Below are 13,545 nucleotides of genomic sequence, written 5' to 3'. Positions count from 1 at the left end.
TTCCAGCCCAGGCATGTGTGAGTGTCAGGCACAATCCCCTCTAACCTGGTTGGGTCTTTCCCCAGCATCGGGTAGTTTCCTCACACATATGCACTGATCAATACTCTACTGAATACATAAAGGGGCTCTTCACCTACCTCCAGTGTTCCCTTTCTGTATAGCTCTCTCCTCTCTGGTACTCTGTCCTGCAAACTGTAATAGCCTTGGTCTCCTGAGACTCTCAGCTCCATCTTTTCCGCCCACAGAGTCTGTCAGGTTCCATCTGGTGCTCCCTCCCTAAGGAGTAACTTGGAATTCTCTTAAGGCAGTCAGCTCTGGCAGTCATAGAACTCACCTCATTTGCTTCATGTTTCTTTTGGATCATTTTCCTTTGCACCTAATATTCAGTGTGTTAAAAACCTTTGTTTTACATATTTTGTTCTTTAAGAGGATTGGTTCAGATAGAAGGGTAAACCCCGTCCCCGTTACTTCATCTTGGCCAGAAAAAGTACCCATCTAGTTTTCTGACTATGAATAGATGTAGAATTTAAAGCCATTTAGGATGAGAATGACTCCTTACCTTATTAATGTATCATCATCCACAATGACTAACCATGCTGTTTTGTCCTGGCTACGATTCAGAAATCTTTCCAAAATGGCAAATGTCTTTCCACAATGACCTAGAAAAGGCAAGAAAAAAACTTACAATGTATTATTTCTTATAAAATATATAGAATTTGTTCATTTCTTTTTAGTTTTGAAGTGTTGTAAGAGCTTACATGCCAAAATGCAGCTTAAAAGTTCAAAATTTTAAAAAATAGCCTTCTCTAATTTTCATAGACACATTGAACCAGTGGGAACTTTAGAGATAATGAAATTCAAGCCATTCATTTCACACACAAGGAAATGGAGACCTAGAGAGATGAGTGGAATTACACAGTCACACAGATAATCTGAGGCAGAGATAGAATTAGTAACTTCAGTCCAGGCAAGAAAGTTTTAAGACTCACAGCAATGAGCAATGGCATCCTTTCTTAGATACACTTATTCTGAAGGAGCTGTTAGAACCCCAGGCACCACTGCCACAGGGAAGCAGCAGTGCAAAGGCGGAAGCTTATACCTTCATTTACTTATTTTGTAAATATTTACTACCACTAAGTTTCTAACATGCCAGATACTGTGGCAGGTACTAAGCACTAAAGATATAGTGCTGAGTAAGACAGAGTAACAGTCCTTCAGATACCAATAGATAAATTACAATGCTTTAATGGTAAATGCTGGACAAAAATAAAACACTTGGGAAGAGTAGTCAAATTGATAAACAGGAATATGCCCCTCATTTTAATTATTTGGTGACACAGTGGAGCACAAATATTAACTTATATTAATGACTATTAAACCACTCAATTTGACCTTTATTTTCTTTACTCTTGATCTCTGTGTATTTTTAACCATTACAATACGTGTTTCAAAGCCACCTCAAATCCCTTTTAGAACAAATATAAATATAGACAATAAGACCAGACTAGTAATGAAGACATCAAATAAGGTATAAGTAAATACATGATTATTAAACCCAATCTAAAATCGTTTTTCCAAATCAAACAGCAACAGACAGACTCAGTAATACACTTAACCTTGTTAGAAGAATTGGTAACTACAGAGATGACATATCTGATTCTGCATTGTACTATATTAATGAAATAATTATGAGTGACACTAACATAAAATAATATAAATTACTGTATAGAACATAATCAGTTTGCTACTTTTTTTTTTTTTAACTCATAAAAGGGCATGGGGAACAAAAAAACTAAAGAAAAAAGGGTGGCAGGAACACTGGATAAAACTTAAGATGAATAAAGAATATCTGAAGATGAGGTGGCCAAATTTACACTTCCATTTTTTGACACAATTTTTTAAAATTTTTATAGATTTAAGAGGTACAAGTGCAGTTTTGTAACATCGACATATTGTACAGTGGTGAAGTCTGGGCTTTTGGTGAAGCCATCACCCGAAGAGTGTCTATCGTACTCAGTGGGTAATTTCTCATCCCTCACCCCTCTTCTACTCTCCCACCTTTTGGAGTCTCCAATGTCTACCATTCCACTCTGTATGTCCTAAAAAGTGTTTTTAATTAGAAAGCCTGCAATTTGAAGAGAAAAGCAGGTTTATTTCCAACAATTTACTAATTAAAAGCTTAACATATAGAATAGAGTTTATTCTACATATAACTAGTGTAGAATGTGATTCGGTGGTACTCACGGGTAATATAATATGTGAACTAGACTATAAGACTGACAAGGAGAGAAGCTTTATGTGGGAATATAATAAACACCCCATCATGGTCACAAAGAATTATGAAGGTATGAAAAATCTATTGTTAAATTCTGCTGTAACTATCGTGTGCTCAATTATAGGATATAAGCTACTAAAAACTTGTAACACTTCGTACTATAAAGCCCTTAGTTTGAAAGAACCAATCTGTATCTGAGAGAAGGGAAAAAACTAATATGAGGCAAAAATTATAGCACTTATAAAATATTTCATTTTTATCCTAACCTAATTTACTGTATTTACAGAATGGTAATGTTTAATAAGGAGAGTAGTAAGAATTATGACTCACCTCTATCTGTATTAGGAATTCCCAAATCCACAGTAGGAATGGAATTTTCAGTATAGTCACTATAGTATTCAATGAGACTTGCCTGGCTCTCCCAAGTCTGCTTAACAATAGGTACTGAAAAAATTACAGAGGTGACATTCACTGGCACAGTTACACAAGGAAGCTTAAAAATTCAAAATGGCAGTATAATCATCTACAAAGGAAGAGAAACATTACTGGTTGTTCTTCAGGTGTTCCAAGAGTTGCTTGCTTCCAACCCTGAGAAATGCCAACGTTGTTGACTAAAACCCTCTTCTTGAAGCATTTTCAACATTCTCTAGAGTAAAGCATTTCTCATTCCTGGTGATAAATGCACTTACTTCCATATAATGATAAATTTTCTGGTTTGATTATGCTATTGTGTTTACATTAATGTTAACTAATTTTTCTTTTACCACGGAGCATGGTAAGAGAAAATCCATCCCTCTTACCATGGAGCATGAGAAGACCTTTGCAAACTATGCATGTCCCCACCCAAAGATTCTAACAGAACTACCCAACCCTACAAAGGGCATGACCTTGCCAAATGAGAATCACTGCATATGATGACTGATATTACGATGTTGTACTTTTGAAAAATGTGGAAGTAATAACATTCAAAACTACTGCAGGCTTTAAAACTCTATCATTAGCAGCTAAATTGTTTTAACACAATAAACACAACAGAAAGCTGTCCTGGTTTTCTGTATTTTGGCTTTGGAGGCTCAAAGATAGCTCTGTCTGCATACCTGACATATAGACTTACCACTACTTGATATTAATTCACCTGACCAAGTAATTCTTTTCTTCTATACTTAAAAAACAAATTACTGCCAATGCATCTCTGAATTTTAAAAAGTGGTTTCTTGTTTTTTCAATAGAAAAAACATTTAGATTTTATATCCTGTCAAAACTCTGATGAACCAAATCTTCACTTAACTTTTGAGAAACTTTATCAGATCATGTATCTTTCCCCTGTTCCCAACTCTAATAGAAATATATACAAAAACTGATGTTCCAATGTAAAATTTAAATGTTTAGCTAATAAGTAAGCAAATTCTGAGTCCAGCTCAGACAGCCCTTATATAGAAAATACAAAAGTGCATCATTTTATAATCTCTTTCACTGGCTTTTTTTTTTTAAAAAAAAAACTGAGTTCTGCACATCTGCTAAAATTACCAAATTACCAGTTAAATATTAATTTCATATATTAAAATATAATTTTTCTGCAACCATAAAAAAGCAGATAGTTCTAAAGGTTTCTACATGTCAAAATGGTCAAAGATGTACTAAATAATAGATAGGGCTACTGGCGGACAAAAAAAGGAAAAAAGAAATGTTAAAAAATTTCACTCTGTTCTACTTCCAAATTTCAGCACAACAAAAATGTTAACCTTGGCACTGCTGTGGCAGTTTGCTTTGCATACAATAAGCAAGAGAACTTACCCCAGAAAGGGCTTCCTGCAGCTTGCAGCCACTAAAAGTTCACACTGTTGGGTAAAATATCCTCCATTGCATAATGCTGGAAGAAGCTGTGAGGAAAGGTCAAGAACTTTCCTCAGTCCCCAGCAAGGGTCCTGCAGGCTGTGCAAATTTTGCTTTCAATTTCCTCAGCCTTTAGGCTTTCAGTCCTTTTTCGCTCTAATAGGTTTATTAAAGAACACGGGTATTTCTTCTCAATTAACTGAGTTAAATAAAATTAAAATCAAAATCAAGGGTGAGTTAGCACTTTTGCTTTCTCTTTTACTTTGAAACAGGTAAAATAGAAATTACATTAAAGGTAAGAATTATTGTGTGTATGACTCATTTCCCAACACCTGGCACAGTGCCTAGGACATAGTGGGCACTCAATAAACAGTTGAATGAGGACTGAATTTTGTAGGCATTTCAATAAAAGGCCTAGGATTATTTGTGGAAGCTTGTTAAAGGAAGGTTTTATTCATAAAGGCAATTCAGCCTTTGATTAATCATTTTAAAACAAGCCAACCATTTAGATATACTAAGATATTATGATTCTATAATACCTAAAGCATTCAACAGTTTGTACATCTCTCCCCTTGTCAATATAACCTCCATGCATCTGTCATTTTTTTTTGAGATAGAGTCTCGCTCTCTCGCTCTGTTGCCCAGGCTGGAGTGCAGTGGTGTGATCTCAGCTCACTGCAAGCTCTGCCTCCTGGGTTCACACCATGCTCCTGCCTCAGCCTCCTGAGTAGCTGGGACTACAGGCGCCCGCCACCACGCCCGGCTAATTTTTTTTGTATTTTTTAGTAGAGACAGGGTTTCACCGTGTTAGCCAGGATGGTCTTGATCTCCTGACCTCGTGATCCGCCCGCCTCGGCCTCCCAAAGTGCTGGGATTACAGGCATGAGCCACCGCGCTCGGCCCTGTCTGTCATCTCTCTTAGCCATAAAGGATTTAAAGTCTTCCAAAAAAACAGCTTAAGGCTTTATTTTCAACCAGGGTTGATTCTAAATTAGTTAAACTTTTAGAATAATGGTCTATTTTATTAGCATCATTTAAATTCTAAAATGAATTCATTCTATTATTTACAAAATATTTTATATTGTATTGAGGCACTGTATTCCTAAAGATACTAAACTTTGAGAAAATACTTTAATAAGTTACCTGATACATTATCTCCTTTTCAATAAAGAAGCATACTTCCTATAATAATAGTGAATGCCTCTTTCAAGAAAGTTTGTCATGAGATAACTTAAACTTGGAGCAAAGTAAAAAAAATTTTACTATAAAAATGCCAGCTGCACAGATGGCATAAATCTTTCTTAGAGCTTTCTAGACTCTAAGCAGAAGATGTGTCTCACTATGAGGACAGAACATGCATTTTTACCCCCAGGGAGGTGACTTGTAAAACTGTCTCAGATTATAAATGAAAATGAACTTGACACTTGAACATTTTATTAAAACTACCACACCATCAAATGTGAATAGTTTTTATTTTAAGGAATCCACTATTTTCAGCTTGCAGATGGCCCTTTTGTCTCAGTGTGCAAGTCAGTGGTCACAAAATAAGACCCTGATTGCACTTCTCTTCTCAGGAGCAGATTAGGGACACACACATGAATGTGTCCTAATTCCTCATTTTAAAGACTGAGGTGTACCTAAGCCTGAAAAGCATCCCTCCTGGATGGCCTAACACAACACTGTAGGGCAATCTGGAACATCAGCTATTCAACAGCCAGGGAAAGGCAACACCTGACTCCTCTCCTCTCTTCATTCATTGATCTAATCACCTCATTTGATTAGAGTCTGGCCTTCTATCTGGCTGTATTTTAATTCAAGCCTCACCTTTTAAGTAAGCAGACTGTACCACAGTACATGTAAGCCTCTTTAGTCAAAGAGAACACCAGCCACCAAACACCCCTTTCAATCAGTTTGTTCAGATTTGCCTCTAGACAAGACCACAGCAGTAAAGACAGCAAACAGGTTTTTGTTTTTGTTTTTTTTTAATCTGAAAGGAATATAGTGCTAATTTTTAAGAGCTTAGGAAGCTGTGGAAAGGAACTAAAGGCTGAGCAAACGGCAATTTAACCTCTTTAATTAGAGGGAGACTGCAGGAGAGCATTCCACAACCCACCATTTGATGAACAAAACCAGTGGCTGCCACGAGGTACATGAGACATGTACACAAACTGCATGGAAAAATGATGCAAAGAAAATTCTTAAGGTTTTCTGACAGCTCAGGTCACACAGAGGGAAACACAGAACCCAAGAGGAAGCAATCAAGTTGAATATTAAAACACCAGAGATCATTTCCTTGCTTAAATATAATTTTACATGCTATGCCCAATTCATCACCTTATGTAACAGTTCTCAAGTTTCTTTAAAATCCTACTAAATGCTTGCCTCTCAGAGGGTGCTGCTGTTTCAATGATGTCAATATGTATTACTTCCTTGAGCCAAAAGACAGAGTATATTTTTGCTTGTTGTGTTCTAAGAATGCTATGTTTCACTTAAGTCAGAATCCAGACAAAAGCAATTACATAAATGTGTTATTGTTAAGCCAAGAAAGTACAATATTTAAAATATTTCTTTTCATTGTGAAACTTGGTTTTATTATCAATTCTTCCATGAGAGTGTAAAAAATAAATGCAATCTATATTTTCCCTTGCTGTGACTAGGGCCTTGAACAGAACATGTTCCATCTCTCCTTCTCATCCCAGAAGGTAACCAACATACAATGAAGCAGGAGTGGGGGCCATCACCACCCAGTGCCAGGGGACACTGTGCCCACAATTAACAGTACAGCCCACTCTCAACTTGGCAAACACAAGTACAGTTTCTCTAGATTTTTTTCCTTCATCATTTGGCCTTTGTTACTGAAGTATTTCTACCACAGAGTGTTGCGGGAAGTCAGGGACCCCAAACGGAGGGACCGGCTGAAGCCATGGCAGGAGAACATAAATTGTGAAGATTTCATGGACGTTTATTAGTTCCCCAAATTAAAACTTTTATAATTTCTTACGCCTGTCTTTACTGCAATCTCTGAACATAAATTGTAAAGATTTCATGGACACTTATCACTTCCCCAATCAATACTCTTGTGATTTCCTATGCCTGTCTTTACTTTAATCTCTTAATCCCGTCATCTTCATAAGCTGAGGATGAAATGTCACCTCAGGACCCTGTGATGATTGCGTTAACTGCACAAATTGTTTAAACAATATGAAATCTGGGCACCTTGAAAAAAGAACAGGATAACAGCGATATTCAGGGAACAAGGGAGATAACCTTAAAGTCTGTCTGCCTGTAGGCTGGGCAGAACAGAGCCATATTTCACTTCTCTCAAAAGCAAATAGGAGAAATATTGCTGAATTCTTTTTCTTAGCAAGGAACATCCCTGAGAAAGAGAATGCGTTCCCAAGGGACGGTCTCTGAAATGGCCGCTTTGGAAATGTCTGTCTTTTATGGTCGTTGATAAGGGATGAAATAAGCCCCAGTCTCCTGTAGCGCTCCCAGGTTTATTAGTATGAGGAAATTCCTGCGTAATAAATTTTGGTCAGACTGGCTGTCTGCTCTCAAACCCTGTCCCCTGATAAGATATTATCAATGACAATGTGTGCCTGAAACTTCATTAGCAATTTTAATTTCGCCCTGGTCCTGTGATCTCGCCCTGCCTCCATTTGCCTTGTGCTATTTTATTACCTTGTGAAGCAAGTGATCTCTGTGACCCACACCCTATTCGTACACTCCCTCCCCTTTTGAAAATCACTAATAAAAACTTGCTGGTTTTACGGCTCAGGGGGCATCACAGAACCTGCCAACATGTGATGTCTCCCCCGGACACCCAGCTTTAAAATTTCTCTCTTTTGTACTCCTTCCCTTTATTTCTCAGACTGGCCAACACTTAGGGAAAATAGAAAAGGACTCATGTTGAATATTGGGGGCTGGTTTCCCCCAATAATAGAGTGCACAGGGAAAAGAAAATGAAAAAAAAATCCAACACCCCAGACCATGTATTCTGCTTGACTATAGTAGTGATATGCTTAGATAGGAGTGGCAGTCTAAATTCTCAGCTCGATTTGTATTTTAGATCCTGTGTGGGTTTCAATTCCTTGCCATCCTCATTGCTACTAAAAATGGAAAGCCTACTTTCACAGCTTCTGGCCAAGTCAAAACTGACCTTGAGCATAGCAGGACATCAACATGAATATCAAAGACTATTTATCAAGTATGGAGTTTGTAATACATCCAAGGAGATTACAGTACAGCTGTGCTGTGGTAGAAAAAAATGTGGGACTTAGGAGCCAGAAAACCCAAGTCTTTGGCTCTGCTACTCAATAGGATACAAGAAACTGAGCCAGTTGTGTATCATTCCATACTCAGCTTTTTCCACAACAAGTGAATAACAATAATTATCATATCACGAGGAAGTGTCAACATGAAACTAGGTAATAGAACATATGTGAAAAACACACCAGAAAATGTAAGAAATATTAGCAGTTAGAAGCAGTTAGTGTGATGTTATCCTTGTAACTGGTATTACTGGATAACTCTTTGGGCCAACTGATGGCTGGACTAGGCTTCTAAAATGAGGGGCAGAGCCCAGTGATGGCTTGGCAGGCTACATGAAGTCATGCAAAATGGACTTCAAAGTCACTGAAATCCTGTTGCCTTAGACTATCTTTTCAAACAAACATATCCAAGTTGAAAAACGGCTTACCACAGAAACCCAAATATGAAAACTTCATGATACATTTTAGGCCTCATGCTTTAATGATCCCAGATTCAAATTAACAGCAGTAAATCAATGCATCTGGCTTTGGAAGGTTTGTTTCTAATGCTCCTAATAGGCTTTTAAGATTTTGTAATTTTTAAAGACTTTTGACTCAAAATTCAAACAGAAAAGGATTTCATGAATATCTAAAAAGAGTATCTCAAACTTATGCAAAATAAGAAAGCAGTAAACTAGATTATTCAAAATTACTAAATCAAAATTAACAAACTATTTTTTTTTCATTTCTGTAGAATATAAAAAATACAACAGGGAGTGTCCCTAATTTTACTGCTTCACTGTGACCTGAAAAATGTGTTTCAAAGAAAAAGTACCAGCAACACCATCCTTAACATTAATATTGTGAAAACAATCACTACTACAAGTGTAGCTTCAAGATCAATTAAATCAATTCAAACAGTTCCTGCTTGCTGTAAAAGAAACAAAACAAAAAGCAGTATAGTTCATTTCCCCAACACCTATTTAAAGAAGGTATTTGTCAAAATAATTCCACAAAACCCTTCCATATTATGAAAAAAGTAAAAGGATATTAAATTTAGGTTAAATTTATGATAAATAAAAATTTTATTTTAACTGCTATACTGATTCTTCACAGTATCTTAGGACTCGTTGCATAACAAATGTATTCATATAGACTGATTTAATAGGATTTGGAATTTAGTGTGGCCATTTTAGGCAAATATGGAGGTTTATAGTTAATGTATTTTTAAGATATAATTGATCATAGCTGGATTTTAATTGATGTTGATGTCTTAGACAATACTATAATCTCAAATTATAATATTATTTTATTTGGAAAACATCTTCCCCTGTAAAATATAATTTGTATGTATCATATTATCACATAAAATATATAAATGAACTTCTTCAGTAGTTCCAATCCCATGAAAATGACAGTTGGTTTAGAAATCTCTCCTACATAAATATCACATCCTTGGTGAAATCGACAGTCTTTTCATGGGGAAAAAAATTAAAATACGCACTAAAATTAGAAAATGCAAAAGACTGCCTAATTTTCAATTTCAGAAAAGTGTTGCTTGAAATAAGGTGCAAAAAGAGAGAAATTATGTCTATTTATATTTAGGATGGGCTTTTTTTTTTTACATTATCATCACAACTTAGCAGAATTCTGTAATGACATCAAAAACCTGAATAAAAACAACATTAATCTGCATGCCAGGATTTCCTTAAGAAGAGATTCACTGTTTGTACAGCGGCTTTTTCTTCTTCTCCAATATTATCTACTCATGAGCAAATACATCTCTTAACTAACAAGTTCCAAGGTAAGCATTTGAAATAAATTGAAAAAGAAGAAAAAGTCTTTTTTCTTTGTTGGCATGCTGTTACCTTGAAATCCCCTGACATTCTTCATCCCGTTTAGAGACTGCGCACAGACCTAATACATTGTTTGACAAAATGGATTGTTTTTCACACAGTCTCCAAGACTGCCACACTGAGCTTTTCCATTTCCAATTTAAAATACTGCCATAAACAGTATCGGCTATGACCACTCATGTTTCAATACAAAATTTTCTTTCCTAATTGATCTTGGTGATTGAAATGGTGCAACGAGGAGTATTGATTAAATAACTGCTTTCACTTCAACATCCGAATTGTCATTATCCCTTTTCTGAATTTATACTCAAGAATTCATTTGTACTTTTTTTTAGAAGGTAGTCTGGATTTTAGCGTTCAATAAAATGAATAACCCAAAACATACTTCTGTCACCATGAAATTTCTTGCATGTTTTTACTGCAACAAAAATATCCTTCTTCTTCACTGGCTTTCTCTAAAAAAAAAGAAAAGAAAAAATATATGCATATGTGAGTCAGCGTTAACTTCACACCCACATTAGATCTCACATGCTCTAGAGTTCAAATTAACCAATGTCAAGGATATCAAACATATTTCCGGGATAAAGTTTTAGGGGAGAAATGGAAACATAGGTCAGCTGACAACATAGCCTTTCTGTCAGCCAGCCCTGGACCTGCCTGCTCCACTGTGCACGGACTGTGCATCCCCTTAACAAGTTTCCAGAATTTCAGTCTGCTTGTTTAGAAAAAAAAATAATAACCACTGCAAGGCTGCTATTATTACTATAATTTATTAAGCACATAGTAACTGACCAATAAATGTTAGTTACCTCTCATTTCCTTTCTCCAGCTGGTGAAGATTTTGACAAAAAGAGAGAAATAGGGGGGATTTTTTAGTGTAAATTAAGAGACGTTGCCCTTTTCTGGGCCTGGCCTTACTTTAATGTTGAAAACATTTTTACGGCCTCTTTACTGGCGACCCAAGTCTAGGCTAAGGATGTTTTCTCCTCTGCCAAAGGTAGGATTCCTTCAAACACCTGGTGGAGATGGGGTGGGGGCAGTCCTGGAGCCCAGGCTGATCACACAGATGAAAGGGGGCACAAAGAGGGATTTGTCAACAAGACACACCCAAGCCCTTCATGACCCCTTTATTACCTGCCTTAGGCCTGCAATCATAGTTAATCATGACTCCTGTATAATTTGGGGCTGGTTTATAGTGACATCTAACTACAGCTTTGTCATGTCACTCAAGGCACTAGGAGAGCACTGAAAGAGCAAGCAAGCATTCTGCCTAGAAAGACTGGTCTCCCCCTCTGGAACTGCAAACAATTACAGATTCTCTCTCAATGCTGCACTGTGTTTTGGGGTGTGTGTGTGTGTGCGTGTGTGTGTGTGTGTCTATGTATTTATCTCTTCAAATGGCACACACAGACTTGTGTGTGACTGACTTGAGAATAACGACAATATCTGAGGTTGGTGAACACATTTTTTCTTATGAGAAAAGCTGTTAACAACCTTGTGAGTGTCAGGGTCTCCAGGCTCGTACTGGGGCTGGACCTTGGGTCTGCCAAAACAAGTGAATTCATTCTGAAAGTTCTGGATGGCTGTCATTGAGATGAAAGGCAGAGCCACCTGCTGAAAGAGTAAAGGGTGCGGGCTTGTGGAGAAGGCTTGGGTGTCACAGAAAGCACTGGAAATTGCCTTTCCAGGAAATGGAATAGAAATTCTAATCAATGCATGCTACATCATCAACAAAAGAAATGAGTCTGGGCACACTAACCCTAAAGTGCTATGGTGGGCAGTCCCTCACAAAGGCTCTGCAGTAAAGGTGAGCCCTTGCTTCCCTCCCTACTAGCTGTGTAGCCATAAGCAAGCACTTGGCTTCTCTGTGCCTCTCTCTTCTCATTTGTAAGATGGAGTTACAATAGTACTAAACCTTGTATGATTGTTATTACTAGAGTCATGATATATAGTTCTTACTTGGCACAGGGAAAATGTTGATTTTCTTTTTAGTATGTAAAGTGCTAGTGCAGCACTACTCACAATAGCAAAGACACGGAATCAATGTAGGTGCCCATTAATGGTGGACTGAATAAAGAAAATGTGGTACAGATATACCAAGGAATACTATGCAGCCATAAGAAAGAATGAAATAATGTACTTGCAGCAACATGGATGCAGCTGGGGGCCATTATCCTACGTGAATTAATGCAGAAACAGAAAACCAAATACTGCATGTTCTCACTTATAAGTGGGAGCTAAACACTGGGTACACACAAACATAAAAATAGGAACAACAGACACTGGGGACTCTAAAAAGGGGAGGAAGGAAGAAGAGCAAGGTTTGAAAACTTCCTATTGGGTACCATGTTCACTATTTGGGTGACAGAATCAGCAGAAGCCCAAACCTTAGCATCACACAATATACCCTTATAACCAACTTGCACATGAATGCCCTGAATTTAAAATTCATTTTAAAGTGCTAGGATGACATTATGCACAGCATCTAAATTTTTCCTTTGATATGCAAAGAAGTTCTTCTTCTGTTACTTACACAAAGCGGTAGAAAAGAATGGAATGTGGTAGCACAGTAGAAGTCCACGTCATTGGTACAAAACTCAGGCACTGGGGTCAGGGGAGGTCCTCCGCCTTTGTCCCAGATGTAGAGGGCAATCTGCCACAAGACAGGAGACAGGCAGTGATGAAAGAACTCAGTCAACACAAGTATAAGAAGGGACAAAATATCTCAAGGGAAAGCAGAACACACCTTCCATAGAGAGTAGGTTGAACCATATCAATTTGTCAGTATTCAACAGGACTTCCTAAACTTAAAAAAATGACAATTCCATGTGAATAAATGTAATCTATTACTAACAATAAGCAATTAACTATGAATCAATATTCTGACCTCCAAAAAATTCCAAAGTATGCGGTTTTAGGAAAGAACACATTCTACAACATCACAGAGAGAGATGTAAGAAAATATTATTATGGCTCGTTTCCTTAGTATGGTAATCACATACCCCAAATACTCAACTTGCTTAAAACATCTACAAATGTTGGGTAAAATGCCCTTAAATATTTACAGGTATTGCTAAGTTGGCACAACAACGTGGAATCTGCGAGAACAAAAATGGGAAAGTGAGATCTTGGGGAAAAAAAGGCACCAAAGGTAGTTTTCCCTAGTAGGTATCAGCTGACCTCTGGCAAGGCTGAGTTTCTGATAGGAGTGAAGAGACTGAAGTCTATGACCCACCCAAGGTGGGGTGTGACCAACAGCAATCCCCCTACATAAAGCTAGGACCATGGGTCTAAATGGAGGGAAAAGAATAATCTCTAAATCTCCTCTTAG

General features: G+C 37.3%; 1 protein-coding gene across 3 annotated transcripts in view; it reads right to left on the bottom strand.

The window, feature by feature from the left end:
* B3GLCT (beta 3-glucosyltransferase) overlaps positions 1 to 13,545 on the bottom strand; it is a 125,547-nt gene that overhangs the window by 38,138 nt on the left and 73,864 nt on the right. For all 3 annotated transcript variants that reach the window (XM_509616.9, XM_054665170.2, XM_054665172.2), the window contains 4 exons: positions 12,748 to 12,867; positions 10,600 to 10,669; positions 2,606 to 2,719; positions 560 to 659 (listed from right to left, as the gene is read on the bottom strand). In XM_509616.9, coding sequence (XP_509616.5) covers positions 560 to 659; positions 2,606 to 2,719; positions 10,600 to 10,669; positions 12,748 to 12,867 — 404 coding nt within the window. The remainder of the gene's footprint in view (positions 1 to 559; positions 660 to 2,605; positions 2,720 to 10,599; positions 10,670 to 12,747; positions 12,868 to 13,545) is intronic.

Source organism: Pan troglodytes, chromosome 14 (assembly GCF_028858775.2).
Source record: "Pan troglodytes isolate AG18354 chromosome 14, NHGRI_mPanTro3-v2.0_pri, whole genome shotgun sequence".
Lineage (NCBI taxonomy): Eukaryota > Metazoa > Chordata > Mammalia > Primates > Hominidae > Pan > Pan troglodytes.
The sequence above is the reverse complement of the archived record's forward strand: the minus strand, read 5'-3'. Positions and strand labels throughout refer to the sequence as shown.